General features: G+C 45.4%; 1 protein-coding gene across 2 annotated transcripts in view; it reads left to right on the top strand.

Moving 5' to 3' along the window:
- The first annotated feature begins 3060 nt into the window (after window positions 1-3060).
- The window catches only part of SEL1L3 (SEL1L family member 3), a 108110-nt gene continuing 90340 nt past the window's right edge, over window positions 3061-20830 (top strand). Inside the window, exons 1-2 of one of the 2 annotated variants that reach the window (XM_061164498.1) lie at window positions 3061-3178; window positions 19786-20356. In XM_061164498.1, coding sequence (XP_061020481.1) covers window positions 3101-3178; window positions 19786-20356 — 649 coding nt within the window. In that variant the 5' untranslated portion in view covers window positions 3061-3100. Of the gene's footprint in view, window positions 3179-19234; window positions 19328-19785; window positions 20357-20830 lie in introns of those variants that run through there. The other variant, XM_061164499.1, reaches the window with a different exon arrangement.

The raw sequence follows: 20830 nt of genomic DNA, 5'->3' as shown, positions 1-20830 counted from the left end.
GAGAAGGCAAGGGCAATGGTGGATTTTGTCTTCTGGATCAAAATGTCATAGTTCACTGTGAATAGAAATCCTGACCTTCTCTTTCTCTGCCCCTCTGCAGTACAAAGTTAATCAGTTATACCATCACCCCCAGCCCTGGACCACAGAGCAAGTTGAAAGTCACTTCCAGAGGATCAAATTGTGTTTGGGTCAGTTTTCTGCCTGCCTGCTTCTCCTCAGGATTGCCAGTACCTGGGGTGGAGCCAGACACACAGTAGGAAGGCAGTAGAAGATAACTTAAGTGAGACATGGCCTACATCAGGTTAATAAGAGCCCAGTTCCCTAGGGGGTGCCTCCACATTGGCTAGAGTTTGGTAAATTCAAACCCTTAAAACTCACAAGACTTGAAAGCTCTCATTCCATGTGTCCTGATTATGAACAACCCAAGAATTCAGTTCCCCAAAGACCAGTCTAAACCATGTATAATGAAGGAGGAGTAAAAATCCAGAGGAAGGTCCTAGAAGATAGATGGGACCCCCCAGAAACACTATGAGGTCCAGTTCTCTGGAACTGGAACAGATTGTCTTCCACAAGCATTGAAAAGTACCAATGAACCTATTTTCAGGGCAGCGATGGTGATGCAGACATAGAGACTAGTGGACACAGTGGGGGAAGGAGAGGGTGGGATGAATTGAAAGAAACAGCATGGAAACACATATATTACTATATGTGAAACAGACAACCAGTGGGAATTTGCTGTGTGACACAGGTTTAAGCTCAACCTAGTGCTCCGTGACAACCTAGAAGGGTGGAATGGGGTGGAAGATGGGAGGGAGGTTCAAGAGGGAGGGGATACATGTACACCTGTGGCTGACCCATGGTGATATATGGCAGAAAACAACACAATACTGTAAAGCAATTATCCTCCAATTAAAAAAAATAAAAAAAACTATAGTCTACTATACTGATAGAAAAAAATATGTATATAATCTAGGACAAAGCCACCAAATCTTTTATCCCTTTGGACACTTGATAGAACAAATGGTTTTCTACATCACACGGGAGAATTTTAAGAGCTTTGGGTGTGTGGAAGTGGGACAAGGTATAAAATAAAGAAATCCTCAAACGCTTTAATGTGGCTGCTTCTGGATGAAGGGGGAGCAGAGTGACCCTTTCCTATCAGCCAGTGGTTCCAGAAATGGGGTCTCTGGACTGGCAGCAGCATCACCTCCCAGCTTGTGAGCAAGTCCCACCCAGGACCAGCTGAACCCCAAATTCTAGCTGACTTGTCCAGCAATGTGGGTTCTAACAAACCCTCCTGGTGACTGTGAGGCAGACTGAAGTTTGAGAACTGGTGACATAAGACTTTACTTGGCAGTGAGTGACTTGGAGCCAAGACCTGACCCAGGGCCACAAACCTAGGTGACCTAAAAAAGGTAAGGAATGACTCAGCTGAGTTGCTGAGTGTGGCCAGGGCTGCACAAGAGATGGCTGAGGGCATATCCAGGCATAGGGGATTTCAAAGTTGGTCCTACCCTACCCTGGGCATCCTCTCTTCAGCACCAACCCTCTCCTGATGCCCGTCAGGACTTGACCTGCTATGGTGTCCTCAGGCTCCCAATCTATTATTAGTTCCAATCCGCTCAAATCCACCAGTGCCAAAGGGAAGCTTTAGAGAACTTTCGAAGGCTGGTTAACTGTTTCACAGAAGCCGCGGGCCCAAGCAATTGTGTGAGCTGTTAAACACAGCCACACGCTTCCCAGAGCGCCAGGGCTGGCGCGAGTTGGGGACCCCTTAGTCCAGCCTGACCCCTTGGCCGGACGGCAGAACTCAGGTCGGCGAGCAGCCATCCCAACCTAAGTCCCCCAAGGCCGAGGTTGTGCTGGATTTTTTTTTTTTTTTTTTTTTAAGTTGTTTGTGCACTTCAAGAGCCTCGCCCCTTTCACTTGGGGCTTGAGCACAATTGCACTGGCCTAATTAACTCCTCTTCTTTTCGGTCCAAAGTGGAAGCCGCGGCACAGGGATGCAAATCAAATCCAAACCCGCTTTGAGCGCCGATACTCTGGACAATTAAAACAAAGAGCTCGGCGGCGGCGGCGGCGGTGCCGGCCGGGCACAAAACCCTCGGGAAGCATCCAGAACGTGCCGCGAACCAGCTGGCAGGGTGGGGCACAACCCGGGCTAAAACTGTGCGGGCAGGGAGGCGGCCCCGCCCCTGCAGGTGGACAGGTGGAGGTTGGCAGGGGTCAAAATCCATCCTTAAAGAAGGAAGCTGGGCCGCTGCGAGGCGCGACTCCAGGGGGCACACTCGCCCTGCGCCGGGCGGGAATGGCGCCCTCGCCAAAAAAGCCACCAAACAAAAACCCACTGCACGGGCGGGAACTGGGCTGCGCGACCCGCCGGAGGAGTGGGTGGGAGAGACGGGATGCGCAGGAGAGAGAGAGAATGAGAAGAAGAGGAAGGGGAGAGAGGAAGCGGATTGGGAGAGAAGGGAGAAAGTGGGGGGAAAGGGGGGGTTAGGAAGAGAGAGAAGAGAGTGAGAGACTTGGGGAGAGGGAAAAATGGGAAACGGAGGGAGGGGAGAGGGATCGCGGAGAGAGAGTGCGGAAGGCGGGCGGGCGGGGGGGGGTGGTGGTTGGGGAGGAAAGGGAAGAAAGGCAAAGCGGAGCGGGCCGGGAACTGGGGGCGGCGGCCAGGGGGCGGGGCTGGGGTCGGTCCCCACCTGCGGGGGCGCGGGCTGCCCCCTGGGGTGGATGCCCGGGGGCCGCAGGGAGCGGCCGGCAGGCGGGCTGGGCCGGGTGCGCAGGGGAGGGAGGGAACGTGGACTGAGAGGCGGGGAGGAGCCGGCGCTCGGCTGGGGCTGCGGGGGCGGCGACGGCGGGAGCGGCAGTGGAGGCGGCGGCGGGTCCGGCGGCAGGTGGCCCCGCGCGCGGCGGCCGCCCGGCCGGGGGCGGGCGGGAAGGTGGCGCCTCGGGCGGGGGCCGGTCCCTGCACCAGGTGACCTGTTCCGGCCCGGATCCGGGCGGCCTGGCCATGCAGCGGCGCGGCGCGGGGCGCGGGTGGCTACGGCGGCGGCAGCAGCAACCCCCGCCGCCCGCGGTCGGCCCCCGGGCCGCAGCTATGGCACCCCCGAGCGGCGGCGTCCCCCCAGGCCTCGGCGGGCGCCCTGCCTGCGTGCTGCTCCTGCTCTGCTACCTGGTGAGCGCCGGACCCTACCCGGGTCCTCCCCTCCGCGCGGGGCCCCGGGGACGCGGGTGGGGGCGACCGGGGACCTCCGCCTCGCGGGCGGGTACGGCGCGGCTAGTTTTGTCTCTACCTCGCCGCCGCACCCCGGGCGCTCCCGGCACCTGGGATGGGTACCCGGGGCGTGGAGAGGGGTGCGTGGACCGGACTTGCGGCGCTGCACTCTCGCCGGGATGCGTTTCTCTCCTTCTGAGACCCGCTCTAGACCCGAGTCAGGTTCCTCTGGAGACCCGCTCCTGTTGCCCACTTCACCTGGGAGCCTCGCTCCCCGCGTTTCCTCCCTCCCTGCAGCGCGCGGCTCTCCCGCCCCCTCCCCGCCAGTCCTGGGCTTCCCTGACAGTCTTCTCGCGGCTCCTTTCCTTCCCGGACCCAACTTCGCCTCTTGCTCTCCGCCAAAGCCACCAGCCTCGACCCTCCTTTTAGTTTCCACCCGGTCCTCATGGCCCGGACCGTTTTGTGCGGACGCACCGGGCGAGGAGCCTAGTATTTCCAGCGCTCTTCAACTCCTCCATGGTCACTTCAGCCAAGTTGCGGATGCCAGAAAGAAATCTAGTTCTTTGTAACACGCTTAGCGCCAGAGTGGAGACTTCAGCTGCGTCTTGAGCATAATTTCAGAGAACACGCTTGGCTCATGCATGTTCCGTTTACAATTTGCACACTTCTTGGCTTCGGCTTTAGTCATCAACTAAATGGCGGTAACCTATTATTCAAAACCAACTCATTTAAAATACCAGAGTAATTTAGACCTCAGAGCAAGGTGGGGAAATATTCCTCAATTCCTTCGGTAGCTTGCTTTCTTCTGCTCTGAATTCTCCTAAACAATAGTAAATTTGCAGGAGGGGACACCCTTTCTGTCCAGCCAGCCTACCTTATGTTCCGGGATCCTGCAGAAATCTTGGGTTATCTCGCCATATATTACCGTAAATAAATGAAATGGAAAATGCTGAATCATGAAACTGATGTAATAGGAAATTCACAGAATACTAAAAAGAAAAAAAAAATGAGCAGTGTCATTGTCCAGAATTATTTTCATTTATGTGGCATTGTCATTATTCGGAGACTTTTCTTTTTGGAGGATAAGACTGCTTAAGAACTGGCAGGAATTAGAATTTGATTCCAGAGAAACTTGCCACCCAGCCCGTTTCTTTTGATACACTTTACTTCTTGGATGTTTCACTCCCTGAAGCAAGAGGATGTAAGAATGCAAGTTGTAATTCTGCTTTAGTATCTACCTGTTGAGCAGCCCATGTTTTCCCTCATATTATAAAATAAGCCAGTACCAGGTTTTGTGGTTGGCTTTAGTTCATGTTTTTATAAGAAGTTGTCAGTTGACATGAATGATTTTTTTTCACCCAGGAGATATTATTATTTAATATTTATGCCACAGGGTTATAGCACACAGGCTTATAAATAAAACTGCCATAACAAATGACAGGGTTTCAGTTTAAGCAGATGATTCCTGTCCACAATGCACTGCTTACCCACAGAGGCAGAAATGATGTAGTGGAGCACCATGTGAACCATTAGTGTACGAGTGATCAGGAAAGTTCCACGTGGAAATCCCAAGACCTGGCAAGGAGAGACTGCTTCTTGACAGTTAGAAGAAATAAAAAAAAAATAAGAGCAATAAAAGCCTAAGTGGTCCACAGGAACAGAGACAGATGATGGAGCAAGTGTAAAAGTTCTCTGGACCAAGGGGGATTTGATAGAACCCACACAGAGAGGAGAAAAATGATGTTATGAACAGACTGTGGTGAGTTAGTGAAGTGGTAAGGTAGGGCTCCAAAAAGAAAGATTATAGAAAATACTGTAAGGTGGAAAATAACTGGAGCATGGATGAATGTCTTGGCAGACAAAGAAGGAATGAATTTTGGAATTATCTTGGAAAGGGAAATGTCAGTGCTTCCTGACTGTGTGTGCTTCCTTCAGATGAGCTTCAGATATGTTACTGTAAAAGAAAAATGACTTGAATAAACAAGAAAGCCATTTTGAAATTGAATGAGAAAGTTTTGCAAAACCCAGAGAAGCAAAAGTATGACTTGGCAGGTGGGCTTAACCTTTTGTTTTAAAGGTCTAGCCTTTGGCTAGAGATTTTGCTCTAGAGGTTTGTACTACCAGAGAAACTGGTGAAAGGTAACCCCTCTTGACCTTGGAGAAATTCAACTGCAAATTGGGGAAAATGTAAAACAGCTGCATGAAAACATGAAACAACTGAGAAAATGCATAATTGTGTGCATCTTGTATATCTAGGGATACTTCCTAGAGAAAGTGAGTGGTCAGGACAGAGAGGTGGACAGGTGGAGGGTAGAGAGCAGAATAGCTAAGCAGAACCTCAGAAATATGTAGACACTGGAGGAAGAAAGCTATCCCATAATTTGGAAACCTAAATAATAATAATAATAATACCACTACTAGTAGTTTGCATTGTGATAGGTTATTTATATGCATTATCCAAAATTAATCTTAACAATAACCTTGTGAGGTAGGAGCCAGTATGATCCCTATTTAGATGAGTTAACTGGGGCTCAGAGAGAGATCATATTAGTTGCCCTGGGACACACAGGTGGTCCAAGGTGGAAACCCAAGTCTGTCTCCTTTCAGAGCCCCAGTTCTAGCCATTGGCTTCTAGCTTATTGCCTTCTGGATTTTGCTGCTTGTAACCCATTCCCCTCATTCATAGATGTATGGCCCATTAGCAAAGTCCTCAAAATTAGCAGCTACTGTGAAATGGGCCAGGATGTGAGGTCATGTCTAAAGTAGCTTAAAATATACAAAGCAGGAAGCCCAGCCACAGAGTAGAAGCAGAATGCTAAAGAGAGAAAAAAAAAAAAAAGGTAAAGTCAGGAGATATTTGCCATCACAGTGGAGAGGTAAAGGATGGAGTCCTTGTACAGTCCAGAGGCAGCTGGCCCAGTTCAGCCCTTGAGACTGTATGGACATGTGTCCATGAGTGTAGCCAGGTGTGGCTTGGAGTATATTCCAAAGACAAACTGTCGGTGATCTGGGGACCGATTCCTCTTTTGTGTCATCCTTACCTACGTGCTTGTTCAAAAGGGCTGAAGGTTCAGAGTGGCTTTCTAAACAGATGCCTTTAAGCTCCTGCCCTCATGGGGGACATGCTTCCTGGAGCCAGGGTCCTGAGGTGATGGGCGCATTTCTCATCCACTGGCTGGGACAGAATAACCTTCAGGAGCAGCCCAAGAACAGTACTGTGACTGTAGCTAGGATACTGCCAAAGCATGAATAATTGTGACGAGGCCTGAAAGATAAGTCACGGAACGATGCCAAGCAGATTTCTGAAAAGATGATCCCTGGTTCCAGCAGCTGCCAAAAAAATTCTGAGGTCGCCAAAGGTCAAGATGCAGAGAGCCTCCTCAGAGAGGATGGGGACCTTGAAAACAAAAGGTAATGGAAGCCGCTTCCACTGGGGTCACGGGTGCTGACTGGTGTGGTCCGTGGAGGTCTTGCTCAGCCTCACAGACCCCCTTGCCAGTCTCGGTCGTCGTTAACTCTTACCTTCCTCCAGACGTGACTAGAATGACCTGAGGCTGCCCAGCCCCGTCTGTGACAATGGCACTTGTAGAAGGCAGTTCTGTCTGTTCCGAACTCTAGCCTCGAATGTATAGTTGTTTTTCTTAAATGGGAAAACAAATCTCACACCGGCTGGTGTTGGTGTCAGCTGTAGAGCTGAAATATTCTGAGTGGACATTTGCACTTGTGAGACAACCAGAGGACAAAGAAACAAAAGGGCGTTAGCGTCACAGACGTACATGGGGCTCATTAGCAGACGGTGACTGTGACAGAGTCAGTACAGAATTCTCCGTAAGCGGCCACAGACCATCAGCTATCCCTTTAGAAGTATTCATTAATTCCTTGCTTTGTGTAACACAGGACCTAGAAAGTTCAAAACAAGGTGTAGAGGCCCTCGATTATCCAGTTTGTGCAAGTAATTATGGATGTCTGAAATGCACAGACTGTCCTCAAACTTCACATCAGCCAATAGCTTCTGCATGCATCCCAACCACAGCCCCTAAAAGCTCCCAAATGGTGGTGTTTGCCTCCTGCTTTCTCTTCTTGCTGGTTGCCTGTTGGCAACAGTGTAGGAGCCACTAGTTGGCTGAAAGAAGCAGCTGGAGGGAAAGTAGAAGAGAAGGTATAAAAAACCCAGGCAGTTTATGGAGAAGATGGATAGACTGGAGTAGACCATAAATAGCCTGAAGCAAATTCAGTTACCCTGTTTTTTGCTCATCCCATTCCCTGGGGAAAGGGACGGAGGGGCAGCAGGGCATGCAGGATGTGAGGAACTGCTGAGGAGTTTCTACTTTGGTGGCTTAGTATTGGTTTCCTAGCTTCACCTGAAGAAGGGCTGATGCAGACTGGGGAGTCGGCTCAGTGCAGCGTGTGTGTTTGTGAGTAAGATAATGTCTCCCCTCCCCAGACGTAATGCATGCATGGTGATCTGATGGCATTTTAGCCTCTCACCCCCCACTTTTAAGATGAGAGTGAGCCAAGTCCCAAGACTATCCCACCTGTAACCAGAAGGTGGTGACAGGCATAGAAGTAAGTGAGCATATTAAGGGCATCCTTTTGGGTGTTTCTGTGCAGCAGGAGGCACAGGCTTTGGAGTCAGCAGCTATGGATTTGAATTTTGGTTCTGCTTTTCAGTAGCTGGTTGCTCTTGGGCGAGTTATTTACCCTGTCCGAATCCATTCTGTTTCCTCTGCTGTTAACTGGAATGCTGTGTCCCTCATGGAGCTGCTGTGAGGTTAGAGGGGAGACGTTCTGTGCAGCTCAGTGTGAGAGGATGAGGTCAGAAGTGAATGAGAAGACTTAACTGCATTTGTCCCAGTGTCCAGCGCACTCAATGGAATGAAACTGAACCAACTTTGGTTACCCTCCTGTAATGTGTATTAGAAAGAAATAGCATATCAAACAATTTTAGATGGGAAAGAGGAGTATTGGATCAGCAAGGGGTATTGATCATTATTGTGATGGCGTTTCTCTAGCCAGCTCTCAGTCTGGGGAAGGCACATGGGTCGGCCGGGAAATGTTTCCCTAGGCTCGCCTTAACCTTGAAGTCCACGTTGACGTCATTGTTCACTCTGCTTCATGGCATGCTTTGTTGACATAAACAGAATTTTTGCTTATTTCTTGTTGGCAGAAGTCAACAAGGGCCTTCTAAGTCAATGCAGTTGCCTTTTTGACCTATGGAAAGTTTGACCCAGCCAGTTTGGAGAGAGGGTGCTCAAGAGCCAAGGTTTTCCTATGTGCCCATGGGGTAGAATGAACAGGGATGAGAAAAACGGTCAAGTGTTGTTTACAATCAGATATATTCAAGTGCACGTGTAAGTGTAAATGAATTTTCCATAGCAAGGTGTAAAGTGATGAGAGTTAAGATTTTCTAATCTCTCTGCCCCTTCCTTAACTAATAAGTGGATCATATAGAGAGAAGAGCCAAGTTTTCTTAGCTCTTTGGAACAAGCGAAGGTTATTTGAATAGAGTTTCCTCTTACTGATTTTTAAAGGAATGAAATGTACTCATCCTTAAAAAAGTTTAGGTGGCTTTGATAGATTTTTTTTTTGTTCATCCAAAAGATACATAAGTTCATCTGTTTCTTGATTCTCAGGCTGAATGGAATGCAGTTAGATTTCCAATATGGGGTCTTTTATTAGGAACACACATGAATGACCCATTTCTTTCTTTCTTCTTTAAAAATTACAAAACACGCATAATTAGACAAAGACAAAGGAATCTATGTTTTGTGACTCTGTGGACTGTTGTCAAGTTTGACTTTGATTAGGGCTTCCTTCTGGTATAAACAGATGTTTCAGGGCTTGAGCCGAGTTCCATTGTGTGCGGGTGGAACATGGATGTGGCTGCTTAAATGATCATTTGAGGAGCACAGCTATGTCCTTTACACCCCAGCTATGTTGCTCATGAGCTGCAGGGCATTTGGCCTTGTTTTTAAGGCATGATCTCCCCCAAGCTGGCATAGAAATGCAGATATATGACGTTACCGCAGTGTTTTCTTCATTATCCCATTAACATGGATGAACTTGCCAGATGAGCAGGAGTCCAACAAAGGGTAGAGGGACAGGAAATGTAAAATTTTTTAATTTCTATATTTGGTGTGTAGAAATGGAAAAGTTCTAGATTGTAGGGCAATTGTCTGAAAGACCTGGGAGAAGTCCATGCCAAAGGAACACGATGTGCTGGAGTGCCACCTCCTCTGACCTCACTCACAATCCCGGTCAGCTCTAACACCCAGGGGCCCGGTGAGATGCCAGAGGTTAAGGGCTCTTTGGAAGGAGATTAATGGGGCTGGATGGAAAACACGGAAGGAAGTGCCAATGCACCTCCATGACCAAAGAACTTGTAGATGTCAGGAAAGGGTGGTGGGAACTCAAGATCGGATCTAGTCCTTTGACCTATATGCAGATGCCTCCGGGACTGTGGGGCAGTTGATCCAAGTTGGACCATTGAGGCTTCTGGCAAAAATGCCCATGTCTGGTACTTTATTTCAGCAAGAAACACTTAGCCAAATCTATATGTGCCGAGCTCTGTCTTAGAAGCCGGAGACATAACAATGAATAAGACATGGACTCTGACTTTATAATATCTAAACAAAGGAACATTTTGGGTAATTTTTAGCTTATGTTAATACAACCTGGCATGTGAAAATACCTATGAAGGTTGGACACGTGTCATGCCCGTAGCTGAAACTCTTCAAGTTAATTGCCTTATTTTCCTGGCAGAAAATAGCTCATATCCACACACATGACTTGAACCAGGAAATCAGCTCAGCTTAATCAATATTTAGAGTGTGATGTGTCACTAATCGGTGTTGGTTTTGTACATAATAGAGGTAGCCACGACTCATGGCCTAGCAGCTGCCCACTGGGTCTGTTCCAACTCACAAGATGCCAGGTGCCTACGTCACATAGGTGCCCACAAGACCGAAGATTGTAACACTTTCTTGGGGGATTTAAACCATGGTCTTCAAACCACTTACAGTGACTCTGAGATCCTCTTTGAGGCCAGCACACCCCCATCGTATTAAGAACATCTCCCCATCACTGATGTTGCTCTTCTCTTGTTTCCCAGATGATACTCATACTTCTCAAATCATCTGTGTCAGTCCATGAAATTCTATCTTTTCCCAGCCTAGCTCCAACTTCTTATCTTAGATTTTTAGTGAAAGAAACATTAGCAAGATGTCAACATGCCCACAAGAGACCCTTGGCAAAATAACAAATCAAGCCTCATCAATCACACGTATAGGAAATGATGCCTGATTGGGTTATTCATCTCATCTCTCCTATGTGATTATTCCTTTAAAAAGTGTGTCTCTGTGTTCTTTAAAACTCTAACACTTTAAGTGGTCTTTGTTGATTATTATATGATCTTGTCATCTTTCCAAATGGCTGTAATTCAAAATAATGACATGAGAACACATTTTCATAAAAATGACAAAATAATATCTAATGATACAAAAACTCTATCTAGTAAAGGCTTGACAGTCTACAACAGTGATCTGCAAGCTATGGCCCCTGGGCCAATCCTGCCTGCTGCCTTTTTCTGTAAACAAGATTGCAGTGGACGACAGCCGTGCTCACGGGCTTGTCAGTGGCTGCTTTCTTGATACCGCACCAGATGAACATTGAATGGCAGAGAAACCCTAAATAATTACCACATGGTCCTTTTTTACAGGAAATGTCTCTGACCTCAAAGCTAGAGTAGCACTATTGGGTAGAAATATCATGTGAGCCACAAATCCGAGCCCACATATATAATCACATTTTAGTAATGCATTTTATTTGACTCACTTATTACAACATGAAATCAGTATAAAAATTATCAGTGAGATGTTTTTCATCCTTTTTTGTCTTCAGTCTTTGAAATCCATTGTGTCTTTTACACTTATAGCACATCTCAGTTTGAGTGCTTAGAATGACTTGTGGCTACTATCTCAGATAGCATATGTTCAGAACCTGTCAACCTGGATATACTTTTACTTCGCTTGAGACTCTGAAGCCATTGAGAATAAAATGATCTTCAAATGAGTATATGGAGGTTTCCTTAAAAACAGAATTTCAAGGGAAGGTCATTGAGAGAATACCCCATACCTTTTTCATTCTCCTCTGTCACCACCCATCTCCACAATGAGGAGCCTGGGGTGTGGAAAGTTGAGGGTTACCAAGGAAAAGTGAAACTATATTTAACCCAATACTGCACTTACTAACACAGAAAAGTGGGCTGGGGGCATTTTTAGCAATAAGATGCAAACTAATGAACATTATTATTAACTGCACTTCCCAAATGAAATGTAAGGAAATCAGACAGCTCTGTTGAAAAGAGGTTTTTACTGGAGTTCCTAGCATCAGCAATAAAAATGCTATTTAAAGAATCTACAATTTGACCCAGCAATCTCACTACTGGGCATGTACCCTGAGAATGCCGTAATTGAAAGAGGTGCATGTGCCCCAATGTTTGTTGCAGTACTTTTTACAATAACTAGGACATGGAAGTAGCCTAAATGTTCATCAACAGATGAATGGATATGGAAATTGTGGTACGTATATACAGTGGAATGTCACTCAGCTTTAAAAAAGAATGCATTTGAGTCAGTCCTAATGAGGTGGATGAACCTAGAGCCTATTGTACAGAGTGATGTAAGTCAGGAAGAGAAAGACAAATATTGTAGTTTAATGCATGTGTACGGCATCTGGAAAGATGGTACTGATGAACCTATTTGCCAGGCAGCAGTGGAGATGCAGGCATAGAGAACAGACTTGTGGACATAGCGTAGGAGGGAGAGGATGGGATGAATTGAGAGAGTAGCATGGAAACATGTACATTACCATATGTAAAATAGGTAGCCAGTGGGAACTTGCCCTGTGACACAGGGAGGTCAACCCAGTGCTCTGTGACAACCTAGAGGAGTGGGATTGGGTGGGAGGCGGGAGGGAGGTTCCAGAGGGAGGGGTTATATACACCTGGGGCTGACTCGTATTGATGTATGGTAGAAACCAGCACAATATTGTAAAGCAATACCTTCCAATAAAAATTTTTTAAAGAAGTGATTTAAAAAAAAAATTGAAGTGGAGAACGGGGCCTGGGTTAGGTGTTAAAGTATATGTAAAAAAGAATGAGGAAGAGGTTTGAAGTCATTCTCTGAGAAGGGACACAATTATATTTAACAAGCCACAGCATATCCTGGACTCTGCTCCCTATTGTATCATTAAATAAGGAAATGTCTCCTTCCAGGGAGCTGAGGAAGGGAAGCCCCAGGGATTGGGGGAGTGGGCATTTGGACTGGGGAGTGTTATTCACCCATGCTTACCCCTCTGGTCCAGCTTCCATCAGCACCGGCCACCTCTGGCTTCAGCTAGACTCTGCTGTGGGCTTAACAGCTCGATTCAGATCTTAACAAGGGGGCCACATCTTGGCACATCTGGCCAAGTGAATAAACCCTCACTTGTTTAAATGCTGGCTGTATCTCCCTTCGTACAAAAGCAGAATTCAACCTGGAGTTCTCAGGGAGCAGTGAAATGACAAGTCTCTGGTCTTGTGGTGCGTGCTGTGCCTTGGAGAACCTCGGGTGGGTGTGAAGAGAAGGAGCCGCTGAGTGTCTGGGCTCACTCGGCTAAGCCTCCAGTTGTGGGATCTTGGAAAACGTCCCCTCCAGCTTGCCATTTTCCTGTCTGAAAAGTGAGGTGAGCTGATTTATCGCCAAGGATTCATCTGCTCTAATATTCTCTACTTATAAGATGATTTTAATTTTTATTCCCCCTCTTGTAATTTGGAGGTCTACATGATAACATAAAATGGTTAAACTTACCCTGCGGGGCGGTGGGGGCGCAGTTTACACTGTACCCACCTCTTGAGGTGTTTCTTCCCCCAGGTTCCCCATGACTAATCAAAAGGCGTGGCCAGTTCTTCTAACCTTCCTCTGCCTTTTTGAGGAAGCTGCATTTCCCATTTTCATCTTTTAGAACGGTTGTTTCTCTCCCCCACCCCTAAACCCCGACTTTTAGGGGAGAAATATTCATGTGACACAAATTTCGAAAGATAAGTAAAGACCAACAGCGCAGGTCTCACTCTTGCCCTCTCTCCTGGTCACCTGGTCCTTCTCCCCCTGAGCAACCGGTGCTGTGTGTGCTGAAACAAATGTGTATATATTTTTTTCTTTCTTTAAAAGCCAAGTTGCACTTCTGAATTTGCTTAAAAACAAACAAACAAACAACTGGACATCATCCCATTATCTGCGGGAAATCTTCCTGATTTGAATAGCTGTTTAGTACTCCAGGAGCCGATGAACTATCATTTATGAAACCAGCTTTCTCTTGGTGGACATTAAGGTTTTCCATCTTTTGCAGTTACAAATAGTGCTACAGTGAAAAGTCATACATACATCAGTTTGCACAAATTTGAGTATGTATATTTGTAGAAGCAAATCCTAGAAGAATTTGGGGGTCAGAGCGTAGGGACGTTTACTTTTTTGATAGTGACTGATTTCCATCCGTGGAGTTCATGCCCACAGCAATACATAAGGGCAGGCTTCCCCATTTGACCAGTACAATGTACTATTGGGCTTTTTGATCTCTGTGAACCTAGGTTCAAAATGGCATTTCAGTGTAGTCTTTTTTTAATTTTTAAGAAATATTTTTTAACAAATTATTTATTTTTTAATTGAGGGATAATTGCTTTACAGAATTTTGTTGATTTCTGTCAAATAGCACCATGAATTAAGCATAGGCATACGTATGTTCCATCTCTCCTGAACCCCCCTCCCATGTCCCTCCCCATCCCACCCCTCTAGGTTGTTACAGAGCCCCTGTTTGGCTTCCCTGAGTCATAGAGCAAATTCCCATTGGCTATGTATTTTACATGTGGTAATGTAAGTTTCCATGTTACTCTCCATATATCTCACCCTCTCCTCACGCCCCCGTGTCCATAAGTCTGTTCTCTATGTCAGTTTCTCCATTGTCAGTATAGTTTTAATTTCCCTTTTTCTTGCTATATGTGAGAATTTCCTTATCAACGAACAATGTCATTTGCTCATTTTTCTTGATTGCTAGCCTTGTTTCTACTTGACTGTCAGTGCTCTAAAATAGAAACACTGCCCCCTTTTTTGTTTGCACACATTTGGGTATGAACATTCACATATTCACAGAGATCAAAAAGCCCAATAGTACATTGTACTGGTCGAAGTGGGGACGCCTGCCCTTATGTATTGCTGTGGGCATGATCTCCATGGACGGAAATCAGGCACTATCAAAAGCGTAAATGCCCTTACCCTCTGACCCCCAAATTCTTCTAGGATTTGCCTTTACAAATATATATATATACTCCAACCTTTATCGATTCTTTACTGTCAGTAGAGTACAAGTCCACCTTCCTTGGGCTGAAACTCGGTGTCCTCCAGAGCTGGGGTTCTGCTTTTCTTTTCACCCTCATATTCCCACATCCTTTTGTGTTTTCACCCTATTTTGTTCTCGGACTAAATCCAGCTGCTTGCTGGACCCCCGGGCGGCCACGCTTCCTGCCTTCATGCCTCTCCTTAAGCTGTCCACAACACTTGCAGTGTTCTGCCTTTGCCTCCCTACCTAAAGAACTCTTCAAAGCCCTGTTGAAATGCCATTTCCTCCGCAAAACCTGTCCCAGAGCACCCAGTCAAGATGACTCGTTCGGTGCCGAGGCCCCTTAGGGCTTTGCTTTCAGTGTGACTGGCGCGCTGCCCACGTTCTGTTCCGTGTCCCCGCTATTTGCAAATCTGGTTCCCTGATCCCAGACTCTGTGTGCTGTCCACCTTTGCCCCTCCTGCAGAACTGAAGAAAGGGCTCCCTGTTCCTTCCTTCTCTGGAGAAGACTACAGTGACCTTTTTCTTCAAGATTGTGGTGAGAATATTCATAGCAAAACATTTACTATTTTAGCCATTTAAAAATGTACAGTTCAGTGCCAGTAAGTGTATTCACACTGTTGTGTGGCCATCACCACCATCCGTCTCCAGAACTCTTCTCAGCTTGCAGAACTGAAACTCTGTGCTCACTGAAGCACAATTCCCCATTTCCCCTCCCCGTCAACCCTCGTAAACAAATATCTACTTTCTATCTGTGTGACTCTCACTTCTCTTGGTAACTCATTTAAGTGGCATCAAGCAGTATTCATTCTTTGATGACTGGCTTATTTAGCATAATGTCCTCAAAGTTTATCTATATTGTAGCCTGTGTCAAAATTCCCTTCGTTTTTAAGGCTGAATAATGTTCCATAGTATGTCTCTAATTTTCTTGAAGAGATCTCTAGTCTTTCCATTCTCTTGTTTTCCTCTATTTCTTTGCATTGATCACTGAGGAAGGCTTTCTTATCTCTCCTTACTAGTCTTTGGAACTCTGAATTCACATGGGTATATTTTTCCTTTTCTCCTTTGCCTTTAGCTTCCCTTCTTTTCTCAGCTATTTGTAAGGCCTCCTCAGACAACCATTTTGCCTTTTTGCATTTTGTTTATCTGTCCATCCATCAATGAACATTTGGGTTGTTTCTACCTTTTGAAAATGTTAGTTGTTCAGTCGAGTTCAACTCTTTGTGATCCCATGGACTATAGCCGGCCAGGGTTCTCTGTCCATGGGATTTCCCAGGCAAGAATACTGGAGTGAGTTGCCATTTCCTTCTCTAGGGGATCTTCCTAACCCAGGGACCAAACCCGGCTCTCCTGCATTGCAGGCAGATTCTTTACCATCTGAGCCACCATGGAAGCTCAGAATACCTACCTTTTTGGTGTTATGAATGATGCTGCTGTGAAGCTGGTTGTAAGTCTATGAACATATCTTTTCCAGTCCCTGCTTTCAGCTCAGGTATAGACCCAGAAGTGGCATTGTTCAATTATATGGTAATTCTGTGCTTTCTTCTTTTAGAGACTGCAGTACCGGTGCAGCAGTGGCTGCACCATTTTACATTCCCACCAGTAATGCACAAGCGTTCTGATTTCTCTACATGCTCTCCAACATCTGGTCCTTTCTATTTTTTATTTTTTAATAATAACCATTCTAATGGGAGTAAAGGGGTCCACAGTAACCTTTTTGCTATTGTGTTTTGGACCAGGAGCTGACTGTGGCTCAGATCATGAACTCCTTATTGCAAAATTCAGACTTAAATTGAAGAAAGTAGGAAAAACCACTAGACCACTCAGGTATGACCTAAATCAAATCCCGAACGATTATACAGTGGAAGTGACAAATAGATTCAAGGGATTAGATATGATAGAGTGCCTGAAGAACTATGGATGGAGGTTTGTGACATTATACAGGAGGCAGTGATCAAGACCATTCCCAAGAATAAGAAATGCAAAAAGGCAAAATGGTTGTCTGAAGAGGCCTTACAAATAGCTGAGAAAAGAAGGGAAGCTAAAGGCAAAGGAGAAAAGGAAAAATATACCCATGTGAATTCAGAGTTCCAAAGAATACTAAGGAGGGATAAGAAAGCCTTCCTCAGTGATCAATGCAAAGAAATAGAGGAAAACAAGAGAATGGAAAGACTAGAGATCTCTTCAAGAAAATTAGAGATACCAAGGGAACATACATGCAAAGATGGGCACAATAAAGGATAGAAATGGTATAGACCTAACAGAAGCAGAAGATATTAAGAGGTGGCAAGAATACACAGAAGAACAATACCAAAAATATATCTTTATGACCCAGATAACCACGACGGTGTGATCACTCACCTAGAGCCAGGCATCCTGGAATTCAAAGTCAAGTGGGCCTTAGGAAGCATCACTACGAACAAAGCTAGTGGAGGTGATGGAATCCCAGTGGAGCTATTTCAATCCTAAAAGATGATGCTGTGAAAGTGCTACACTCAGTATGCCATCACATTTGGAAAACTCAGCAGTGGCCACAGGATTGGAAAAGGTCAGTTTTCATTCCAATCCCAAAGAAAGGCAATGCCAAAGAATGTTCAAACTACTACATAATTGCATTCATCTCACATGCTGGCAAAGTAATGATCAAAATTCTCCAAGCCAGTCTTCAACAGTACATGAACCATGAACTTTCAGATGTTCAGGCTGGATTTAGAAAAGCCAGAAGAACCAGAGATCAAAATGCCAACATCCGTCAGATCATTGAAAAAGCAAGAGGGTTTCAGAAAAACATCTACTTCTCTTTATTGATTAGAATAGTCTTTGACTGTATGAGTCACAACAAACTGTGAAAAACTCTTCAAGAGATGGGAATACCAGACCATCTGACCTGCCTCCTGAGAAATCTGTATGCAGGTCAAGAAGCAACAGTTACAACCAGACATGGAACAACAGACTGGTTCCAAATGGAAAGGAGTATGTAAAGGCTATATATTGTCATCCTGCTTATTTAACTTATATGCAGAGTACATCATGAGAAACGCTGGGCTGGATGAAGCACCAGCTGAAATCCAGATTGCCAGGAGAAATATCAATAACCTCAGATATGTAGATGACACCACCCTTATGGCAGAAATCAAAGAAGAACTAAAGAGCTTTTTGATGAAAGTGAAAGAGGAGAGTGAAAAAGTTGGCTTAAAACTCAGCATTCAGAAAACTAAGATCATGGCATGTGGTCCCACCATTTCCTGGCAAATAGATGGGAAAACAATGGAAACAGTGAGAGATTTTATTTTCTTGGGCTCCAAAATCACTGTAGATGGTGACTGCATCCATGGGATTAGAAGACGCTTGCTTCTTGGAAGAAAAGCTATGACCAACCTAGGCAGCATTTTAAGAAGCAGAGATACTACTTTGCCAATAAAGGTCTGTCTAGTCAAAGATATGGTTTATCCAGTAGTCATGTATGAATGTGAGAGTTGGACTATAAAGAAAGCTGAGCACTGAAGAATTGATGCTTTTGAACTGTGGTGTTGGAGAAGACTCTTGAGAGTCCCTTGGACTGCAAGGAGATCCAACCAGTCTGTCCTAACGGAAATCAGTCCTGGATATTCCCTGGAAGGACTGATGCTGAAGATGAAGCTCCAATACTTTGGCCACCTGATGCAAAGAACTGACTCATTAGAAAAGACCCTGATGCTGGGAAAGACTGAAGGCAGGAGGAGAAGGAGAATGCAGAGGATGAGATGTTGGATGGCATCACCGACTTGATGGATGTGAGTTTGAGCAAGCTGCAGGAGTTGGTGATGGACAGGGAAGCCTGGTGTGCTGCAGTCCATGGAATTGCAAAGAGTTGGACACGACTGAGCGACTGAACTAAACTGAACTGACTGTGTTTTGGATGTCTAAATCAGAAAGTCTCATTTAGAGAAGAACTCTTAGCATCCATCCATCTGTGCCTCCTAGTCAAAAAGCATTGCCTTGATTTCATGACCAAACTTTCCAGATTTTTTTCTGGAAGGAATGCCCACAGGAGAGGGCCTCATCATTGAAACAACTAGATAAACCCACAGCTAAAATCTTTCTTGGCACATGTTGCACCATCCGTGGTGAAAAAAAAAAAATCAGACTACACAGTCTGTGGTCCGAGCCTGCCTATGTGTGATTTGGAGCAATAGAAACTTCCTGCTGGCTCATTCGTAATGTAGGCTTGTCCTGGCTCAGAACTTACAGAGAAAAGGGGGCCAGGTTGGCATCCCTGATATGTGTTCTCTCGAGCGCCACTTTGAACTCTTCTCCCATCCTCTCATTTGGCTGCTTTTGACTACCATTTGAAGTCAGGACAATAGTTTGAAAATGTCTGCAGCTGGATTGCCTCTTTTTCACTCTAAGGCATGTTCACTGCTGCTGTTCAGGATTTGCCCTGAACTAGCTCCTGCATTTGGAAACCAACTCTGGAATGATTGCCATGTAGCTTTGAAAGTCCCATTTTGATCAGCAGATGCTACTCAGTCTGGGGAGAGAGTTTAATGTGGCCTAATCTTCATTTATGTGTATGTTGGTTTTTCTCTAATTGTTTGGTAGTGCTTTCGACATCCTTTATCTTCCACTTTCATTGCTTGATGTAAATGGATATTTTTTTTCTTCCAGGAATATAATGACTCATGTAGCTGTTAATATGGGCAGTGGGATGAATTGGGAGATTCGGACTGACATATGTACACTGCTGATACCATGCATAAAGTAGGTAACTAATGAGAACAGTGTCTAGAACAGGGAACTCTACTCAGCTCTCTGTGCTGACTTAAATGGGAAGTAAATGCAAAAAGAGGAATGTATGTATACATATAGCCAATTCACTTCGCTGTAGAGTAGAAATGAACACAGAATTGTAAAACAAATGTGCGTGAATGCCAAGTCGATTCAGTCAAGTCCAACTCTTTGCGATCCTATAGACTATAGCCCGCCAGTCTCCTCTGTCCATGGGATTCTCCAGGCAAGAATATTGGAGTGAGTTGCCATGCCCTCCTCCAGGAGATCTTCCCGACCCAGGGACGGAACCTGTGTCTCTTATGTCTCTTTCATTGACATGCACGTTCTTTACCATTAGTGCCACCCGAGAAGCCCTGTAAAGCAATTAAAATGAAAATTAACAAGAATATGATTGTTTTTAAACTTACTTCTCTTTTTTTTCTTCTCAGAATGTTGTACCGACTTTGGGCAGGCAGACTTCCCTGACAACGTCGGTGATACCCAGAACGGAGCAAAGTGTGGCTTACAAAGACTTTATTTATTTCACCATCTTCGAAGGGAATGTTCGCAATGTGTCTGAAGTCTCGGTGGAGTATTTATGCTCTCAGCCTTGTGTTGTCAATTTGGAAGCAGTTGTTTCATCTGAGTTCAGAAGTAGCATTCCCGTGTACAAAAAAAGGTGGAAGAATGAGAAACATCTTCACACCAGCAGAACACAAATTGTACACGTGAAATTCCCGAGCATCATGGTTTACAGAGATGATTATTTCATCAGACACTCCATTTCAGTATCTGTGGTGATACTACGCGCCTGGATTACTCACCAATACAGCAGTGGGGACTTGAATGTTAAATGGGAGGAAAATTTGCTACATGCTGTAGCAAAGAATTACACGCTGTTGAAGACTGTCCCGCCTTTTGAACGCCCTTTCAAAGATCATCAGGTGTGCCTTGAGTGGAACATGGATTATATTTGGAACCTTCGAGCAAACAAGATTCCCCAGTGTCCTCTCGAGAATGGTAGGTCATTTGCCTTGCTAGGAACCTAATGCTCACTTCTTCAGACAGCCTGGATGGGAGGAGGAGGAGTGTATGAGAAAATTCTTATCTTAGAAATGGGGGACACGAGGCAAACTGAGTCTGTAATTTTGGACTTTGGGGAGAAAAGGGAGGAAATGAAAAGGTGTGAGAAGAGAAAGAGTAGGAGAGAACAGGATTGAAGATGGAGGTGAGAGGACAGAGGGTCATGGAAGGGTGCTTTGAGAGGCTTGGATCTACTTTACGTTAAAGAGGAACATTAGTGCCACTGAAATAAGGATCTGGAAAATCTTCCTCCTCATCTCCTTCAAAAAGCCCTCAAGTGTTGGTTTTGGTGTAGCATTAGCTTTTCAGCCAAGTACCTGAGTTCAACTCCTGGCTTTGCCACTTTCTGCCAGTGTAACTTTGGAACTTTCAGAACCTCAGTTTTCTTATCTGTAAAATGGGATAATAAAT

This window comes from Dama dama, chromosome 17 (genome assembly GCF_033118175.1).
Source record: "Dama dama isolate Ldn47 chromosome 17, ASM3311817v1, whole genome shotgun sequence".
Taxonomy (NCBI): domain Eukaryota; kingdom Metazoa; phylum Chordata; class Mammalia; order Artiodactyla; family Cervidae; genus Dama; species Dama dama.
This window is presented reverse-complemented; position numbering and strand designations above follow the sequence as displayed.